Source organism: Silurus meridionalis, chromosome 18 (genome assembly GCF_014805685.1).
Source record: "Silurus meridionalis isolate SWU-2019-XX chromosome 18, ASM1480568v1, whole genome shotgun sequence".
Classification (NCBI taxonomy): domain Eukaryota; kingdom Metazoa; phylum Chordata; class Actinopteri; order Siluriformes; family Siluridae; genus Silurus; species Silurus meridionalis.
The window spans coordinates 13,784,185-13,806,012 of NC_060901.1; the positions used below are offsets into that span (position 1 = coordinate 13,784,185).

Here is a 21,828-nt window from a genome sequence, read left to right on the forward strand (position 1 = left end):
GCAGTCTGGTAGTTAACACAGATTTATTTCTTACAGCCATCAGTGCCTGTAGTCCCCATTACCGCTGACTGACACGCGTGCCTTTTGAAAGATTTATCTGTTAATTGGCAGTTAAAGAAATATGGTGAGCGAGATAAGAACAAACAGACATTAACATGTCGGATCATCATGATTGACTAAAAAAATTAACATAAGCTGATCTATTCAATACGAAATCCACATTTTTCCTTTTATTCTCTCTTATTTGCTTGGCTGAGAAACGCTAAGAGGAAAGATGGCGAGCAGGACGGGATGAGAGTTTGATGTGTCAGACCCTTAAAGTTGAAATAATTAAATCTTGTACATTTAATAAATGTAGTTTTTTATTCTTCTTCGCCTTCTCTCTCTTGGGGGTATAAATAGCTGTGATTGGCAGGTCTGCTCCGGATGGTAATTAGCGCGGTTGCTGGGGTGAAGGGGGCGGTTCCGTGTCTGCGGTGATAATGAGAGCAGTTCCCACGTGGCGGCCATGACAGTTCTGTAACGGCTCGGCCGGACCGGCATTCGGGCTCCGTAATTACGGCCTGTTCTCTCTTTGAGAACATAATCGCCACAGAAAGATGCAATTAGCTGACAGGCGACTCACCCCACCACTCCTCACCCAACCCTAGGGTTACAGTGCCGAGAAAGTGAGAGAGACGGAGAGAAATAATAGCCAGGCATTCGACAGAAGGAGGATTACTCACTCACTCACGCACACACACACACACACACACACACACACACACACACACACACACACACACACACACAGACACACACACACACACACACACACACACACACTTTTATCCTTCCTTATTTTATTCTTCCTTTGTTTCTTTAAATCAGAAAGGAAGCAATTAACTGAAGCCGGTAGTTATAATTGTACACACACACACACACACACACACACACACACACACACACACACACACTCAAACAGAACAATAATCGGATCAACCCCTCACATCTGTGTGTGTGTGTGTGTGTGTGTGTGTGTGTGTGTGTGTCTATGTGTGGGTGGAATAAAGACTAAGATATTCAATAATGATTTTTGCAAATATATATCCGCACACTCATCCTGTCTCCTGTTTTCCCTCCTCTCTTCTTTTTCTTTCTCTTTCTCCCTTCCCCTCAATTTTTTCTCCCTCCCTCTTCTCGTCATAGCTCTCTTTTCTCCCACTAGCTGCTTCTCACCATCTCTCCTATTACTATCATTTGCTCCCTATTTTTAATCTCTCTCTCGTTTCCATCTTCCTCTTTGTCTCTTTCATAGTCTTTACTTTATTTATTTATTTTTTTCCTTTTGTTCGCTCACTTTCTCTCTTTTCTTTCCACATCACCCCTTTCCCTGTTTTTTTCTTTTTCCAGATAGGCTTCATTTAATTTCAGCCTGCTACCTTCAGCACCTAATCTGCATATGCACTTGTTTTTCCTGCTGCTGCTTCTTCATGGAAAACACAAACACTGAGAGAAAAAAGTATCTAGCTAGCCAGCTAGCCAGCCAGCTGGCCAGCCAGACCGACAGACAGACAGACAGACAGACAGACAGACAGACAGACAGACAGACAGATAGGGAACTGGATTAACAATGCTTCACACCAGGTTATAAAAGTTTTCTTTTGCTTCCACATGTTTCCACATGTTTCTCTTTTTTTTTGGTTCTCGCTTGTCAATCAGCTGGCTGTCGGCAGTAACCTGCAGCGGGCTGCTATGGCGACGGCGCTCTAGTGATGAGGAATGGCACTTTGGTGTTAACAGAATCCCGAATGTGGTAGAGATGTTTCTATTTCAGTAACCGCCATTTATTAAAGAAGCGCCACCCACTCTCACCACCCCCCCCTTCCACTTTTTCACTTTATCTCTCTTAGCCTCTATGTTTCAACAGTTCTTTCCCTGTCTGTCTATTCACATCTCTCCATCTTTCTCTTCGTTCTTTCTCTACCTTCTCTCCTTGCTTTGCTTTCCAAAAGCACCCCACCATCTTTTTCTCTTCCCATTGCGCTCTGTCCATTTCTCTCCATCTCCCTCTGTGTCAGCCACATGTATACTAAATCTTTAGGTCTTATCTTTCTGCCACATTTTTTACCTTCCCTACTTGCTTCCTTCCGTCATCATCATCGCTCTACGACTGATCCGCCGTATTAAATGCGTTCGAACAAACAAGAGCCAATCAATCAAGTCTAACATGGTGTTTCAGGTCTGGAGTAATCGGTGAAAACAACCATATATCCGCCATGTCTGCATGACAGCTGTGTGTTTGTGTGTAGTGAGTGTGGACTGGTGAATTAAGATGGAGAGCAAGGTAAGGAAAAATAGAATGAGATCGTAAGAAAAAGAGAGATAGAGAGAGATATCGAAAGAGAGAAAGAGAGAAAGAGATGTCCTCGTACCTTTGTATGCTCCCAGAGAGATCACTGGCATCCTGTCTGTGGTGGAAAGAGAGAGAGAATCGAGATTAGAGAAAGTTCTTATATTCTTAGATATATATAGATGTGCTCACTGGTGTGTGTGTGTGTGTGTGTGTGTGTTTGTAGACAAAAGACAAATCATGCATGGCCCTGGCTGCAAGTGCACTTGGAGCCTGCGTGATAACGTTTACTGCATACTTCACACAGACACAAGTGAATTCACAGATCTGCTCACAAACATACAAACACACACACACACACACACACACACACACACACACACACACACACACGCACACAAGCACACATTTTTCCTTTAAACACACCACACAGAGGGAGAGGGAACCGACATATGGAGTATGTGGTGAGTTGCTGACTACAACAAGTAGACAGAAAACAAGTAGAAACTAAATCAAATTAACATGATAAAGAGAAAGGGGTACAGAGATAGAGAGAAAGAGAGAGGCAGAAGTGCTCCTCCCCCATTTCCTCCCTTTCCCATTTCCTGTATGACATCACTATCTATATCCAGAGCATAATTCCATAAGTATGACTGCTTCACAGTTACAAAATATAGAAGTATTATGCTGACATATCACTCCAGCTGCAAGTAGCACACAGTGCTACTTTTGTGTGTTTGTGTGTGTGTGTGTGTGTGTGTGAGTGTGTGTGTGTGTCAGTGTGCACAGTGGGTATTCTATGTAAGAGCAAGTCAAGCAGAGAGGAAGTCAAAGTAAAATTTCTGATTGTTCCTTAAACCCAGACGAATTAGTCCCGGAAGGACACAAACACAGCGTACTTGAAAGAAAACAGCAGCAGAAAAGAAAATCGCATAAAGGAAGAGCGAGAGAGAGAGAAAGAGAGAGAGCAAATGAGAACGAAAGAAACAAATCAATTGGGGACCAGTCACATTGGCCAACCCTGTGCGTCACTTAGCACGACAACTGAACATGAGCTCTCGCTTCAAGCTCTCCTTCTCAATCTGACACACAACACACTAACCATATGTGTGTGTGTGTGTGTGTGTGTGTGTGTGTGTGTGTACTTGCTGCTGCATGTTAATAAATTGGCCCCTAGTCGAAGGCTCAAAGTGCGCACCGCTGCGGTTCTGACAGCACCCAGAGAAAAAAAATGGGCACACGCCATCTATTCTATTCGCTTATTAATAATGAGCTCTTCTTCCTTTTTTTGCTCACTTTCTCCTGATGAAACGAGTGAGATGAAAAACGACGGCATATGCCGTGTCTGGCGTGCACGCACACAGAGTCCGCGCGCAGCCGGGACTTGCTTTTTGCATTTCAAAGACGCTCAGCAAGACCACTGGCTGCTGTCAGGCTAATACAGACACCAACAGCAAGGGTTGAGGAATAATGACGAGAACACACAAACACACACACACACATATATATAGGTGCATTTATCAGCACTTACACCCAAAGGTGAGAAATGGCAACATAACCCTAACAGGTATATTAATGTACAATGGGCCTACACATTTCCTACATGGGCGTGTACACTACAGTGATTAAACATATACACACACTAATCATACACACACTCAACAGTGCATGCACACACAGGCAGAGGTGAGAACAGACAAAGTGACAGCTTGGCAGCATCATAAGCGGTTGTGTCGTTTGCTACATTAAAGCCTCAATAATACACACACATATGCACTCTCACACACACACACACACAAACTAAATACACTGTTGGGCTGTCAGCAAGAAGACTGATGGTGTGAACAGCTCACCGTTTCTCCCGTTCTCTCGGCACCCGATCAACCAGCAGTCCGACACATACACAATTCGGCTAATTCTGTTAATTTATACGAGCTAACCGTAGCTAACGGGCGGAACTAACTGCCATTTGGAGTTAAACTTCAGCATCTGCTGGGGGACACTTCACCAAGCGAGTGCCACATTCTCTGCTCGCTTCATAATGTGGCTGAAAACGCACTTCTCCGTTCAGAAGGAAAGTACCTCATCAAAATAATGCAGGGGAAAGCTAATGTCTCTTTGTCTCTGTCTTTCTCTCCGTGGTACTTTTCTCGCTTCCATAACATCAGGCGTCATGATCATTTTCTTAGAAATGGAACTCATTCGTGTCTTTTTAGCTCTCCATCATCAACACACATACGGCATAAATATGAGGTCATGCTTAGGGTTGCACAATTTCAGGCATTTTCCAGACTGGAAACTTTCCATGGAAATTCATGGGAATATATCGGAATTAAGGGGAATGAATGGGAATTAACTGGGGATTTACAGAATTGCAGGTTAGCCAGTAACAGAAAACTTAAATGTAGTTGGAAAAATCTTGCAGGGTAATCTTGTTTCAAACAACCAGATTCAATTAAATTTCAGTTGAATTTCTACTCTGCAGATTCATCAATAACATGCACACAGCACACCTACTGCATGGCTTCGGAGGCCACGCCCTCTACATGCACTGTGTATTGCTTCATATAACAACACAGATCATTTCATGAATCCTGCTAAAAATGTAAAAGAAAATTATATCCATCTTGTTGTGTATTCACATAAATTACATAAATATTACATACATTTATGTATAAAACCTCCTTGTGCTTTGTGTAAATGTACACGATTTGAGCTCTTCTTACACGGTGTGTACATCACATGACCATCATTTTCAACCAGTCACTTGAAATCTACAGCAGGATTTGAGTCTTTGAGTCTTTTGAGCGAGTCATTCCAAGGACTAGCCTGCTAACTCTAGCATTATGATTATCTTACTCCTTGACATTAAGTGCATTATTCTGCTCAGGGTCACTCCAAATCCCACGAACACTCAGTGTAACAGTATAAGACGGATGCAACACAGATCAGATGCTGGTCCATTTTAGCGGTACACATTACGTGAAATTATTAGCCAGAGTACCGCTATAGCAAAAGCTTCAATTACCATTCACTCTCACACATATGTGCAAGAGAGCTAGCAAGCTAACAGCAACTGTTGCAACTTGCTAAACCTTGCATTTAAATGCTGTTTTTGTAGACGACCTGATCATTATTTGACGTCATTATCATTGATATCATTAGCTAGTGAGCAGAATAGGACAAACTCAAACTGTAGAAACACACTAAAAACAAACCAGTGCTAGCTGTAAAACATTAGCTTCTACTATAAAATGATTAGCCTAAATTGTCCCCTCAAGAAATCAAGCTGTGTGTAACAGCTGTAAAATGTCCAAAAGAAATCTGCTAACTTGGTGTCCATGTCATATGTATTTTGTCACTAGAAATAACATTAACTATGCAGGCATCATGGTCTCTGTAATACAAACTATCAGATTTCAATGTTAGCACAAGCTTAGAAGGTTGGATAAATTGTGGGGTTTGTAGTATCACGACCTAGTGCACACCGTTAAACTGTTTATCAGGGCCGAATTTAGTGATAAAGGAATCAATTAGAAAGCAATTAGTTCAACCTGGGAAAACCTTCTAATGCTTTCAAAGGCATTGGAGTAAAAAAACTAAACAAAACAAAAAAAAAACCATGAAAAAAGAACATGCATATGTTTATCAATTCACAATTCTTCACTTTTGCTTAATGTAACCCAGATGATTTGTGGTTTCCATGCAAGATTTCAGCATAAACTTTTGTAAAAGCTACAAAAAAAAAAAAAAAAGCCACAATTTGGCCACAAAAGCATTGGCTGTTGAACGCAGGGAAGAGCATTTGGTTCCAGTTTAGGATAAGTTATGATTTGTGGCTTGTGCATGTGTGTGTGTAAAGTGCCAAGGCTGAGGTCATTCCAGCTGTGCTGTGTGTGTGACTGAATGTGTGTGATTCGATCAGGTCAAACTAAAGCTGATACTCCCATAGCGCTTGCTCAATCTCCCAAAGAGTGTGTGAGTTGAGTACAGGTGTGGTGCTGGAAACACAAACACACAGTTGAATCTGAAATCATTGTTGGATCTCTGAACCCTGGACCACCGAGTGCGCTGTATGAACGAGGGAACTTTGAACAACCTCACCACCATTTTACTGCATTAGAACATCGAGGATTTAGACAACACAATGATTATTGTAATACGAGATCAATTAGAGACACAGGAAGTAGGGGTTCTGAGCGTCCTGTAGCAGTGTCCCTTTTAAGCATTATATGGTACTCGAATAAAAATGAAGAATAAAAATGCATGCCATATATAAATAAAGATTTTATGATATTTAAATAATAATAATATATCAGTGTGTAGACCTGAATAGCAGTGTTGGAAAGTAACGAAGTAAATGTAATACATTAATGTACTAAAGTAGCTTTTTTTTAATCTGTACTTTACTGAAGTGTTTGTATTTAAGGAGACTTTTACTTTAACTTCACTACATTTCAAATTCAAGTATCTTACTCTTTAATCAACTACATTTTGTGAAATCAGTTGTTCCTTTTTGCTTAGGTGCGAATAAAACGTAACCAATCAGGGTCGATCGTGCGCTCTGTTTTGAACGTGTTTTAATTGGTGCTTGGTGGAATCTGCTTACACTAACATACAGTTCAGCATCAGTTCAACTGCAAGTAGAACATTTTCAGAGTAATATATAATACAGGGAAAACTTCAACGTGCCACAGCACCTGTGCCCTTATTTATGCAATGTTTCTGAAGTAGTTAAGAAAGATGGTGTTGGGCTCATGAAAATGTTTATAGATATCAATCAGTGTTTGACTCATTAATATCATCCTATTAATGGATTGTTGCGCTAAGAGTAAGAGTTTTTTACACATAAACTGAGTTGATTAAGCAAAGAGTCTTGTGCCATACAATTATAGCCGTAATAAATCATAGTACTTTGGATATTTAAGTAAATGTGAAGGCAAATACTTTTGTACTTTTTCTCAAGTAAAAGTTTGTACTATTATTAGAGTATATTTTACCTAGCTTATCTCTACTCAAGTACATATTTTGTGTACTTCATCCACCACTGCTGAATTTACATGTTTCAAAATGAGACAATCGTATTGACACAGTAAATTGAGTATTCAATATGCAAAATACAGTTCGGTTTCAGTGTAGGACTGCAAAAATATTAGAGAAATATAAAGTACAATAAAAAATAAATGATATTAAAATAAATATTTTTGTTGTTAAACCTCCACCTTTCAAAGATTTACCTTATTGCCAAAACAGTGTGTTGAATTTTTTTAACATGGCATGGAGGCAGCTTGAAATCGGTTTCTTCTCACAACAAGTTTTATTTTTTTATCTTCCGTTCTAGCTACATAGCTACAATTCATTTAAAACACGAAATATAATCATAACGGTAGTTAAAACATGTTAAGTTTAGGTGCCTGGTAACATTTAGGGTAGTCTATGCAAACACAAATTACCTTGGGACAACAACACAACTTGCATGAGTGAACAGTCGAAGAGGAAGCATGCCCCGGTGAGCTCCTTTTGTGCATTAATGTCAAACTGATGAGACAAACTGACAGGCGTTAATGTAGCCATTAGCACTAAAAAGGCACACTTTAGAAGATGCTTTCATCTGTCGTAGTAGAGTATATTGGTATTTTCAATGTGTGTGCCGTGTGCTAGGAAGCAAGTTCGCTTTCTGTAAGTTCACTTGAGGTCAGTGCATGCTTTCTAACAAATAAAATATAAGCCATGTTGATCACTTAACCCAAAATCCCCATAAGATTTTTATTTAAGTATAATTAGACAATGAAAAGATTAGATGATAAGCCTTTCATGGGATTTCAAATAAATGGGTTCCATCTTCTGAGGGCTTTTTTCACATTTTAAAAATAACTTTTGAATATTAGGGACATCTACTAGTGCAACTGATTTTTTTTTATTTTGAAAGTAAAAGTGGACATGAAAGTTAAGGAAGCGTGTTGAAAGAAGGTCTTTCATTGAATCATTAAAGATCTCAGTGACCAAAAACCTCTTCTCTAAAGCACCGTAATTAAAAATTGCACCTTTAGGCTAAAGTCAGTTATAATGATAATTACGAAGCGAACGTTCATCAGTCACTTTCATTCTGCCGTGACACCAGTTAGTGGCCTATAAAGTAACTGGGTCATAGAATGTGGGGTGTATTAATGAGCTGCACAGGAAGGCAAACTGGGATGTGCACATTAGAGCAGCCCTCCTCAAGTCAAAGCTATAAACTCACTCCACTTTGCCTCGTTACGCCTCCCATTTCTCATAAAGAACGAGCGAGAAAGAGACAGGCAGAGAAAAAGAGAGGCATAGAGAGAGGAAGGAGTTCTGAAATACATCGATAGGCCTCATTTGACAAGAACCGCTTAAAGGATGCATTTACTCATGTAAACCCAGATTTCTCTCACTCTCACTTTCACACATAAAACACATGCATACACACACAGCGAGTTACATAAGCTTAAGGGGGAAAACGACAATCTCATTCATCATTCTCTCTCTCTCTCTTTGTCTCCATCTTTCCTTCTTATCTATCTTTCAACTAAGCTCCATTACTCATCACCCGCACAGTCAAAAGTTTATGAGGCATTATAGTCCTAAATATTACAGTTTTTCTTCCCAAAATAACGTAACACACTATGCCTGCATATGCCTGCATAATATTGGAAGGTTGAGCATTTATAACTGTTAATGTGATTATAGCAATCTGGCAATTTTACAGGAGCAGTTTTGACACACATGGTTTTGTAAATAGATGTGCAGATCTCGCTTTCTTTCTTTTACAATTCAAACTTCTTCTATTACACTCCAATCACCAGGCAATATGTCCATGTGTAAGTCAGTGTGCCTAGTGTAGGTCCTAGTGATATACATATACTAATAAGTACTATGTACTCACTAAGCATCGAGTCAATCCTTAAATTGGAGTTTAAGAATATCAATTAATAATATAATAAGTGCTTATAGGTTGATCTTTTATTCAATCTCAGTGTCTTGAATTTCCAGATTAAATATACTAACGTAAAATCTGGCACATGTTCATGTGTTACACAACAATATTGTGGCCCAGCAGTGATTGTATACCGACTTCGATGGTTGCCTCGACACACACAAACGCAGCAGTGCATTACCTGATGGCAGGACACTGGAGGGCTGCCAAATAGCAATCCTGCCAAATAAAACTTCTGCCAAATAGCGCCACTGCCAAATAATGACCCGCCCGAATAACACAGAAATTCTCCCGCTGACACAGGACCTGACACGAGGAAGCATCTCCAACTGAGCGGATCAGACACACACACACACACACACACACACACACACACACACACACACACACACGCACTCACACATGCACACACAATGTGCACTTACATGTACACACTGCTTGTTCCTGGCCAGTTTTCTCTGCCTATTACTCCAGCAATATACAGATGATTGGCCTCAAGCTTTTGCCCTATATGTGCATGTTGTATGTTTTGTGTGTGTGTGTGTGTGTGTGTGTGTGTGTGTGTGTGTGTGTGTGCGGGAAAGAACCCTGCCATGGGGAGTTGCTGCTAGCTTTGGGCTGCATTAACTGTCCTACTTTTTTTTACAGCTTTACCCCTACACTAACACACTAACACACAACACACACACACTAACCAAACTCGCAGCTACACGCCCACTCCATATAGACCATTCTGTGTGTGCTTGTGTGCATTTTGTTCTGTATGAGAGAGGGAGGAGAGAGAGAGAGAGAGAGAGAGAGAGAGAGAGAGAGAGAGAGAGAGAAGCTAGCAAAGTGCATTCAACCATACAGCTTATGCTCTTGAGCAATAAGGGCCTCTTAAAATGAAACACTCACACTTACTCTCTCTCTCTCTCTCTCTCTCTCTCTCTATCTATCTTTCACACACACAGACACACACATACACACACAAAAACACAAACCTCAGCAGCTGTGCACTGTAATAAGAGCGCTCTGGGACTGCTGGTGAAATGAACAGACGCTCATGGGCAGATTTCTCACTATAAGACCCCAGACAGATCCCAGTTAGTAATGCTAGAACAGCACGCTAATTAGCACAGCGCTTCACAGGTCCATCACGAGTGAGGGGAAAAAAAAGAACAAGCCTATTTAATATTAAAATTACCAGAGCTGTAATAAAAAAAAACAATACAAATAAACAGAAAAGGAAAGAAAAAAACAACCCTAAGTAAAAATACATTGTTGTAGTTGAGTTGACGTACTGTGTCAGGTATACACTCAAACCCGGTGGTAGAAATGCCCACAGGGTCAGCACATGCATAAGCTCCTCAACCTCAGCTACATCATAATTGGGCATAATTGGCCTCCAAGATTTTTAAACCTGCTCACACATTTTTACTCCAGTCCACAAATGTCCACAAGCACACTTCAAAAGTTAAAGTTCAAGTTTATCTCTAGAGCGTTTTTTACAACGGAAAATGTCTCAAAGCAGCCTTACAGAATTGAAAAAAACCAAACCAAAACAATTTCGATGTAAGTGAATTATGTGTATTTATGCCCAATAAGCAAGCCTGGGGCGAGATGGTATTAAAAAAAAACTTTGAGAGGAACCAGACTCAAAGGGGGAACCCATGCTCATTTGGGTGATATCAAGAGTGTGATTATAAATCATAAAAACAATACACAGTAGAGTAAAAAAAAATACCATGAGCACCGGAGTGTGCAAATATAAATGATGTCCTTTCTACAGTCTCATACTGTCGGGTGAAGTTGTTCAACCAGGAGCTCAACATCTGAGATCATTATAGATCCAACACCAGCTTCTCCATGCCAGAGCCTTTAAATGTTGAATAATGGAGAAACAGCAGTAGGATCCAAATGGCGCTGATACATGTCTAGATGTTTCGAGATGTTCATGAGTTGGGACACAACTGGAGCTGGTGCAACCTCTGGATGCCTCCGAATTGGTAGAGAAAGAGAAGCAGTGGAGAGAAATTAGCGTAGCTGCTTTTCATACTATTAGCAAGCACAAGATAATAATGTGCATTTGATCAGATGTACTGGAGCAAAATGTTATGATATGTGATGTGTTTTGTGTGTTGGCCTTGCTAAAAAGATACGTCTTTAATCTACGCTTACACTGGGATTGCGTGTTTGAGTCTTGAACACTTTCAGGGAAGCTATTCGAAAGTTAAGGAGCTAAATGTGAGAATGTTCTACCACCTTTAGTGGACTTTGCTATTCTAGGAACGACTGGAACTCTGGAATTTTAAGATCTTATAGAGCATGAAGGATTGTAGCGTGTTAGAAGATTGGATAGATACATGGGAGCTAAACCATATAGGGCTTTGTTAGTAAGTAGCAATAGTTTGTAGTAGATTTGAAATTTAACAGCTAGCCAGTGTAGGGATGATAAGATTGGGGTTATATGGTCATGTTTTCTCGACCTTGTGAGAACTCTGGCTGCTGCATTTAACATTTTCCCAGAGAAGTGAAGGGAATTATAAGAGCAAATTGGGACTAAATGTGGAAGCGATGCTCAAACAGCTCAAGTGAATTGAATGGTTTACTGGTGGTAAGGAGTGAAAAGCTTGATGAACAATAAATAATAAAAAAAAAAAACTCTATTCTATAATATACCTTCATTAATTGTTTGGCGCAAAACTTCGGTTAAATTGAAAAAGTGTCTATATTGTCTTATAAAAGTCTTCTTGGGTTTTGTTTTATATTTTATATTTGCCTGTTTATTTTCTGTGTGGTTATTTTTTTATTTTAAGAAAATTATTCATGTAGTTTTTTTTTTTTCAAATACAATTATTTCAAGATTTGTTTTAATATTGTTTATTTGAAATGAAGTTAACCACAATTGTTTCTTTCTTTTGCCCATTTTCCCACTTATTGATCAAGAATGCCTATAATTCTGTAGCTGACCACAGTATCAGGACTAGTGATTTATAATGGTGCTTTTTTGACCAAATCTGGATTAGATGTTGTGAGGCAAAAATAAGAAATTATTTTCTTTCCCTGTGCTATTATTTTTATTGTATAACAGTAAATTGCTAAATAATTGGGCTATTCTGTAAAATGAACTATAAAATGAATACAAATGGCAGCCAATTTTGAAATGTTCAGATTTTCCTAATAGAGAAAGATGATAATTGTTTAATTTGATAGTTATTATGTTATTACTTCAAACTCTAAACTCAGTAATAATAATAATAAGAATAATAATAATAATAATAATAATAATAAGAAGAAGAAGAAGAAGAAGAATCATGATGATGATGATGATCATCATCATCAATATAATCATCATCATCATCATCATCATCATCATCATCACCTTTATAAATACACAGAGCACATTATGCAAATGGATTAAGAGCTAACCATGACCTATTACTAATAATCTCCACATGGAACCTGCAATACATGTTTAATAAGTCTCTCTCCGCCTCTTTTTTTTTCTCCGTCCACAATACGGTCATGAACTTAGATGTCACCCTGAATTAGAAAGGGCGTTCTGGGTAAGAAATGTCAGCGCTTAATCCTCTTTAATAAGATCATATGATGATTTCATCTCTGATTATAGTTTAAATTGGCCTTCATATGAGCATCGTAATCCCATTGTTCCTCAGGGAGCGAGGAGAGTGATGATCCTCTGAGAGCCTGGACGCTTTATGAACCGTTTCTGCACTTATGGCCATGACATTAAAGCGGAGATGAACTTTAATAGCACAGCTGGAGAAACCGAAACGTATTTTGGTGATCCGGTTTGATAGTTCACACGGACTACTTAGTAATGGCTGGTTTTCGTCTACTGTTTCCAACCATAGATTTACCAGTACACTGCCCTTGAAGGTATACTATGGTTCATTAATGATCTATTCAGCTATTGATGTAGATTGTATGTGTGTAGGTTTTATATATCCAATTATTTTGTCACACTGAACACAAGGCAGGATTAGGCTGTTGTCATGCCTTAATAAACTTGCAATTCCCCAAACCACAGCAATGTTTTTAAATGATATAAAGCTGAGAGATCTTGCACACATGCATAAACACAAATAGAGGAAAGGACAAGTTTGACGGTAACACTCTCGCTGCTCGTTTGCAAACAGCACTATCAAAATAGCACTAAAAGACAAAGAAAAATAAGTGAGCAGAAAAGAAGGATAAAAGTTTAAGGTACAAACAAACTGTGCCAATTAGCAGAGCTGCATTCATCCTTGTGCGGTTGTGCATGTTTGAGCGAAAGTTCAATGTAGCAAGAATAAAAAATAAAATGCAGGCATTTTCAAAATTACCTGAGCTATTTCAATTAGGCTTTAATGAAGAGTACAAGTAGAAAGTGTGTGTGTGTGTGCTTTTTATGAAAAAAAAAAAGCAAAGGCATTGAGCATTTTCCCGGTGCAAAGAGGAGGGAGAAAACAGTACTGGCAACGACACAAAACACACTTGAAATCCCCGTGAGAGCCAATCAGCAAATCAGTATCAATTAAGCTGGAGGAGCCGACAAAACGGACAAGTCGCTTTGTTTTAACTAATGAAGTCTGCCGAGGATCCGCATACACACACGGCATCCCTGAGAAAACAGCAGAGCATGCCACAGATGGCCACAGCTTTGTGGTGCACACTTATACACATCTACATATATACAGTATCTCACAAAAGTGAGTGCACCCCTCTTATTTTAGAAACCTTTTTAGTATATATTCTCAAAGGACAATACTATAGTAATAACACATAGATATATTTTAGTCAATAAGCTGCTTGTATAGCTGGCAACAAAATTAAGTACACCCTAAGTGAAAAAGCCATTTGCAGTATTCATCATGTTTAATGTTTTTGTCTGCTTGACAGGACCATACAAATGTGTGTATCTTATATTAGAGCAGGTTAAATTTGGTACAATTTGCTTTGAGTAAAATTCTCTCATACTGACCACTGGATGTTCAACATGGCACCTCATGGCACAGAACATTTTAAGAATTTAAGAATTAGAGTTGTTGCTCTGCACAAAGATGGCCGAGGCTGTAAGAAGATCAGTAACACCCTGAAACTGAGTTACAGTACAGTGGCCAGGATCATACAGAGGTTTTCCAAGAAACCGATCAAAGAAGTTGAGTCCTCGTGCTGTGCGTCAGGTGCAGAAGCTGCTTCTAAAAAAAGACACATGAGTGCTGCCAGCATTGCTTAAGAGGTTGCAGTGGCGGAAGGTCCGCTTGTCAGTGCTCAGCCATATGCCGCACACTGTCCCAGAAGGAAGCCTCATTTGAAGCTGGTTTACAAAAAAGCCCACAAATAGTTTGCTGAAGACACGTGTGGCAACGCCCTGGTGAGAAGTACCAAGAAAATTCTGCAAGAAAATTTTGTGTTGCCTACAGTCAAGCATGGTGGTGGTAGCATCATGGTCTGGGGCTGCATGAGTGCTGCCGGTACTGGGAAGCTGCGGATCATTAAAGGAAACATGGATTCCAACATGTAATGTGACATTCTGAAGCAGAACATGATGCCCTCCCTTCAGAAATTAAGCTGCACAGCAGTTTTCCAACATAATAACAACCCCAAACACACCGCCAAGATGACAACTGCCTTGCTGAGGAAGATAAGGTTGAAGGTGATGGAGTGGACAAGTATATCTCTAGACCTGAACCCTATTGAGCACCTGTGGGGAAGGTGGAGAAGCACCATGTGTCTAACATCCAGCAGCTCTGTGATGTCATTATGGAGAAGTAGAAGAGGATCCCAGCAACAACATGTAAAGATCTGGTGAATTAAATGCATAGGAGGATTAAGCTACTGCTACATAATGGTGTTCTCGCAAAATATTGGTACTTTGGACACAGCTTTGACATGTTTACTCAGGGTGTACTCACTTTTGTTGCTAGTTATTTTCACAATAATGGCTGTATGTTAAGTTATTTTCAGAGGAGAGAAAATCTGCATTGCTATACAAGCTGCACATTGAATACTCTAAAATATATCCAAGTTATATATATACAGACAAATAGACAAGTGCAGGTTCTCTGGTTTTACTGAACCCCAGGCCAACCAAAGCAATATTTAGAAACAAGGAAATAAACAAGGTAACATAAAATCAGGAGATGGTTAAACCTCTGATCAAAGCAAGCAGGGCAGCATTGTAAATATTAATCACTATATTGTGATTACTCTAAGTGAGAATCATTAGTAATTAAATGTACAGTAATAAGTATGTGATGAGCTACAGTACCAGGCTGTGGATCATGGAAGTTCAAGTCTTTAGACATGGGTTTGACACACTCATATTTTAAAGAACCTGCATGCACTACACTAGTACATTGTAATCAACATCAATATTACTACTACTATAATAATAAGAAGAAAAAGAAGAAAAAGAAGAATAACAAAAACACTAATCATCTTATGCAATGATGCAATTCAAAGTAATTTAAATTAGAAATGTAATTTATACATAAAAAATATCTACAAAGACATTTCTGAAATAAACAATATAAACAACATTCACTGTGCATTTAAAAAGCACTGGCAAGAAAAGAGTTAAAAACAAATCCAGCACCCTCTCGCAATGCAAAAAAAAAAAAAAAAAAAAAGGAAAAAAGGTCCAGTTCAGGCAGATCAAATTACGGGTTGCTTGGATTGACTACTAGAATGCTTAGAGCTGTTCAAGGTCAATAGGAGCGTTCATAATACTGAGAGCCTTCACACTGAAAACCTCAGTGGCTGCTGGAGGACCACTTTAAAAGCTGATTTGCCCAAGTCACTATCAAGAGTGGTACTGTAGATACTATGAAGGGCCACTGCTGTTATGCAAAGATCTGAACTCCTATAACCTGATCATCACTAAGAATTGACAAGCTTTAGTTTCCTTGTGCATTTGAATAAAGGAACAATGCAAATGCGGAATAGCAATACGACTTCTACTGGGAGGTGGGGAGGTGCAGGGTTTTGTTATGTTAGTGTTAGATCTCCAAAAAAGCAGATATATTTTTTAAGTAAAACATTTCTGGTTGCAATTCAGCCAAACTTATGCTTCGTGTGATGACTGGATTAGAGAAAAGAGATAAGAGGAAAGGCAATGTCGCCCTGCTGCTGAATTTCTTCGAGAGATCAAGAGCATTGTTCAGACTAAGAACCAAGACGAGCATTCAGGCCCATGATGTTTGCAAATCAGCTGATTGTTAGCTGACTGTTAGCAAACTGATTAAAACAAGAGCTACAAGAGATTCTCCAAAATACATGAGGCAGAATCTAGAAGGACAGAGGGGAAAAAAATCCAACAAAGCAGGACAGAGAGCCAACTGAATAGGAAGAAGAGGATCAAAGTTGCCATCAACAGGAATCCAGCTGCCGCAAGATGTCGACTTAGAGAAAAAACAGCCGCTGCTGGTATCAAGAACATTAAAAATCTCTTGGATCCTTTCACCTATAATCCAACACTTAGACACTGTACAACAGGCTATGAAATTCCACTAACTTGATGAGACTTGAAACATTGAGGTGTATATCCAAACAATACCCCATACAGATGAACTGACGAGACAATGCTGCAACAGAGTCTGAAGTGCTATGAAAGAGAAGGTTGCAGGATAAGCACTTTCATAGAATAAATCACTAGAAAGCTAGAGAAAGAAGTATAGCTGCATTGGGTCAATTCTACAAAGGGCTGGAAAGCACAATACACAAATAATTCAGGATTTAGTAGAAGGTTTCAGACAGTAAGCAGAAACAGTATGCGCTGACAGCATACACTGTACAACCAAGTGTGAGGAAATCGAAACATAAGAACCTGCAAGAAAAATACAGGTTTAATGGCTTTAGGAGAACAAACATGAGGAATCCAAAAACCACTGGGATTTAAGTATAAAGACAGATGAACAAGTCAAAGCACACCAACCAAACATTGTGCTAATAGATAAGGAGCTGCAGTAATGGTTAGAAAAATGGTAGTCCCAAGAGATAATGTCAGACTAATAGAATATGAAAAGCTAGTGATTCTTTAAGGACTAATAGTGGAACACCTGAGAATGCAAAAGGATAAAATCATGATGTCCTCACTGATGATGGGAACAATCAAGATTCTGACATACAAATTGAACTCTCTGTCTATAAGGTCTATTTGTTCTTGTCTTTAAGTGAATAATCTTATAAATACTATATACTGTGTGTATTTTACTAATAATAGTTTTTCCAGGGACCTTGAATGTTCAGTCTGGTATTTATATAGGCAGGATTTCTTCATAAACATAAAAGCTTGTAAGGTTTCACTATCCAAATACAGGATTCAGAATACAAGAAGGAAGTAGGGTGTGTCCATTTTGCATATTCAAAAAATGCAAAGATACAAGTCCTGATGTGGCTTTGAGTATTCTGTTGTCTAACGCCATTGGTGCTGAAGTGATACAATGCAAAAAGTTTGATTCCCAACAAAGCCTTTATATTCAATATTCAGGAAAACCATGATCGTTTTGATTTCAATAACAATGAACATTCACTATTAAAATAAATAAAAATAAATGCGAGCTGGATTCACAAACACAATCTAATATTGTATTATAATATAATCAGATATTAATACAATAAGCCCACAGCTGTGAAATCTCAAAAATCGAGTTATGATTGGCCAAGCGGGGAATTTCGATAAACAACCAGGATAAGATTCTGGATTCGGGGGGCTCTCGGATCCGTTCACATTTAATCACGAACTTCATTACAGAACAACAAACAAATTTAAATATTCAACGATGTTGTTTTGTGTAAATGATTAACGAAGCTGAAAAGACGTCTGTTGCTTTGCAGCATGCAGTGGTTAAGAATGTATACTGAGCAGACAGATAAGAATTGTTGAGTTTTAATGCTTGCTTTATGAGTTGAGATGAAAATCATCTGTTGTCAGTGGAAAAGAAATAAAGCAGTGTGACATTCAACTGTATGTATCTACATGTGTGTGTGTAAATGAGTGTGTAGGTGTGTAGGAATGTAGATTCTTGGGTACTGCTTGAAGCATGGGCGCTTGTGACAGTGTGTGTGTGTTCACTGTAGTAATGACTCCCAGTGGGAGCACACTGCAGTCTGTCTTGTTGTAGGGACAACATGACAGGAGAGAAAGAGAGGGGTGATGGCTGTTCTCTTCTGCAATGGACAGTAATTGGGCAACCATATCAAGCCACACATACACATACTGTCATACCCACATGCATGCCAGCCACATCCTATCAGGATCTCCACACAGTGACCATTAGCCTGCTTTGGCCTGTTCAGGAGACCAGCAGGCAAAATGTGTTTACGAGGCACAAATGCATACCCAGCGTGTAAACAACACTGACACCTAAACGATGCATGGAGATTGGCTTTGACGTGTCTGTGACAGAACGGCACGAGGCGGCGGGGAGTAATTAACATTATGCTCCTTAAGTGTCGGACAAATGCTGAAAGAAAAGGAAAACAGAAAACCAGTAGAAGAACAGTCAGACTATGGCAGGAAAAGAAGCTAATTTTGCAAAAAAGGGAAAACAAATCTGTACAAAAATCTACATCTGCCTTGCTGATGTAAAGCGATTGTGAGAGGCTGCCGTGGGTGGCAGATTACATAAGGGAAATCGGCCTGGGCATTCAGGTGAGTGCCTCATTCTGCATGCCATGACAGGCTGGAACGCAGGAGGAGGAAACACTATGCCCAGTAATGGATTTATCAAATTACCCATAATTCTCTGCACCGGTCCACCAGGGTCTGATTCATCCTAATCAGAGCAGCTGTGTGACGGGGAGTTTCACTCCGATCCTAATCTAACACACCTGAGTCCAATATGTAGATCAAGGCTGTGTTACAACACCGGTCTCAGTGCCCCCTTGGTGACTACGCCTAATCACTCAAGTGTGTTGCAAAGAACAGATTTTTCAACAGGAACATGACAGAAAAAGGAAGTGAAATTTCCTTAGAGATGTACAACCTAAATGTATATGCAGACGCTGTATACTGCTATATAGCATAGTGCCGTTAGTTGCTTAGCTACTGTTCTCGAATTATAAAGCAAAGAGTAGATTTTTTTACACGTTTGATCTAGGGATGAAACAATTCCTCGAGTAATTCGAATACAAAAATGCATCGAGGCAAATTATTTTTATATACCATTATATGCTTTGTTTAGTCCATTTAACTGCACAAGGAGCACTGTGTTTCCCCACAGACCATTATTACTGACACACCGCCTGCTAAACTCTGGAGCGTTCTGGAGAGGTAAAGTTTTTTTCTCACAATTTCAACTTTATTTCTTGCAATTCTAAGTTTATTTCTCGCAATTCTGACTATTTATTTTTTTATGTGGCAGAAACAGGCTTCCGTACAACACAGAAGATGGTGCAGAATGAAAAATGGAGAAACGGGGAGAAAACAGCGATAGTCGAGGAGAAGATTCAGGACAAAGAAAATGACAGAAAGTTTTCAAATTTTGGGATCGTTTCAAACTAAAACATGAAGAAAACGCAGTGCATTTACCTTTTTTAAAGCCATTTCAAATGGATTTTCATGTTTCTATTTATTTTTTTAATCATTTGTATTTGCATTAGATTAAATGGGTTTTGTATGCAATTTCAGGTTCTTGTATGCAATTTCAGCAATAAAAATTTAAAATTTTCTAAAAAGGAGTCAAATTACTTGTTCATTTTAAGAGACCTGTCTTATTTTCTTGTGTATATTTGGTATTGCTATTTGATAAAGAAAAAGTACTTATCCGATTACTCGATGGAATAATGGGTAGAATACTCGATTGCTAAAAAAAAATCTATCATGATTGATCATAATATTTAAAAGAATATAACCCATGAATACTGATTTATACTCAATTTCCTTTAATTTACTATACAGTGCCAATTAAATGTTTGGAAACACCTAGTCTTTTATAGTTTTTTGAGACAAATGATTGTTCCTTTTGTTTTAAGTAAAAGGCAAAAATTCTGTGGACAAACAAGTGCAAATGTAAAATGTAATATAGAGATATATTATAGATAGAGAACAGAGGAGAAGATGTTAGCAGACTGCCTCACCTCCGCAGTCAAACATGGAGGTGGAAGCTAAATGGTTTGGGGTTGTTTTGGGGCAGTGAAGGTTGAAGACTTATTCAGGTGAAAGGAATACTGATCCAATATGGCTACCATTTCATATTTCAACACCATGGAATTCCATCTGGACTGGCTTATTTAAACCAAACACAATAAAACAAGGCAATAACCCAACGCATATGTCTAAGCTCTGTAAGCATTATTTAGAGAGTAGTCGGCTGGACTGTTATCTATTATGGAATGGCCTGTCCAGTCACCACACCTAAATCCTATTGAACTGCTTTGGGATAAACTAAAACACAAGGTAAAAAAAAAAAAAAAATCTCCAACTAGTGAAGAACACCTCTGCCAAGTTTTACAAAATGCACTGCAAAGTATTTCAGCTTAATGCTTGTCGAAACGAACTCCAGATACCAAGATTGTGTAAAGCTCTTATTCATGCTAAGGGAGGATGCTAATTTCCACTAGCTTGATGCCTCACTGACACTGTGAATAAAAACAGTATATGTTTTTTCACCAATTATGTCAAAAAATAACAATGAATCTAAAGCGATTCATCTATTTTCTTTTGCTAAAACTTAACCACCACTTTTTAAATCAGAACGTATGTGCAGTGAACGTATAAATACATAAAGGTACAAGTCAAGAGCTTCAAAATTGAACATCAGAAGGTAGGTGATCTTCACATATTAATGACCACTTGACCATGACATAGTTGGTATTTTCATTCATAACAGTATTAAGAGATTACACAAATTTGTTAAAAAAAAAAAAAGAATCCAGTAAATTGACAGTTCTGTAGATACAAAATGACTTCTTGATGAGGGAGGTCAAAGGGAAATGTTCTGACTGAAGGGTGCAATAATGCAAATCATAACTCTATACACCCATAGTGAGCAGAAAAGCACCCAGAATGCAAAAAACATCAAACTTCAAGATTAACAGCAGCAGACAACATCAGGTTTCACCACTTTCAGTAAAAAATAAGACTATGAACATACATTTATATGTAATTTGTATATTTTCTTTTGTTATCCAAAATTATATTCCCAGCTTGTCACAAGACAGACCCAAATGCAGTTTGTAAATAGACTACGATTTCAGTATATCACGCTGTGTACTTCATGCTGAAATAGCGCCCTCATTCGTTACTTCACTATTTACTGGATAAATTGTTCACTATAGAGCACTTTATAGGAGGCAGCAGTATAGACACTTAATACTATAGACTGTTCCAGAAACGTCATTGTGACTTGCCTTTGTTTTTATTGTAAGTGGAGGAAAATAACAGTAGAAACATTTGTAGCTATATGAAAAAAAAATCCAAGTGGTACCACTTGCAGTTCCATAGATTTAAAAGGGTTAGCCGAAATCACACAAAAAAAACACACAAAAGGTATTACAAACAATTACAGGAACCTTCAGTGCCCATTTTCTAAATGCTATATGATACTAT

The 21,828-nt window shown here is 38.7% G+C and overlaps 1 protein-coding gene across 1 annotated transcript in view; it reads right to left on the bottom strand.

Moving 5' to 3' along the window:
* celf2 (cugbp, Elav-like family member 2) overlaps positions 1 to 21,828 on the bottom strand; it is a 171,896-nt gene that overhangs the window by 126,304 nt on the left and 23,764 nt on the right. The window contains exon 2 of the mRNA XM_046873348.1: positions 2,415 to 2,450. Within this exon, the coding sequence (XP_046729304.1) occupies positions 2,415 to 2,450 (36 nt within the window). The remainder of the gene's footprint in view (positions 1 to 2,414; positions 2,451 to 21,828) is intronic.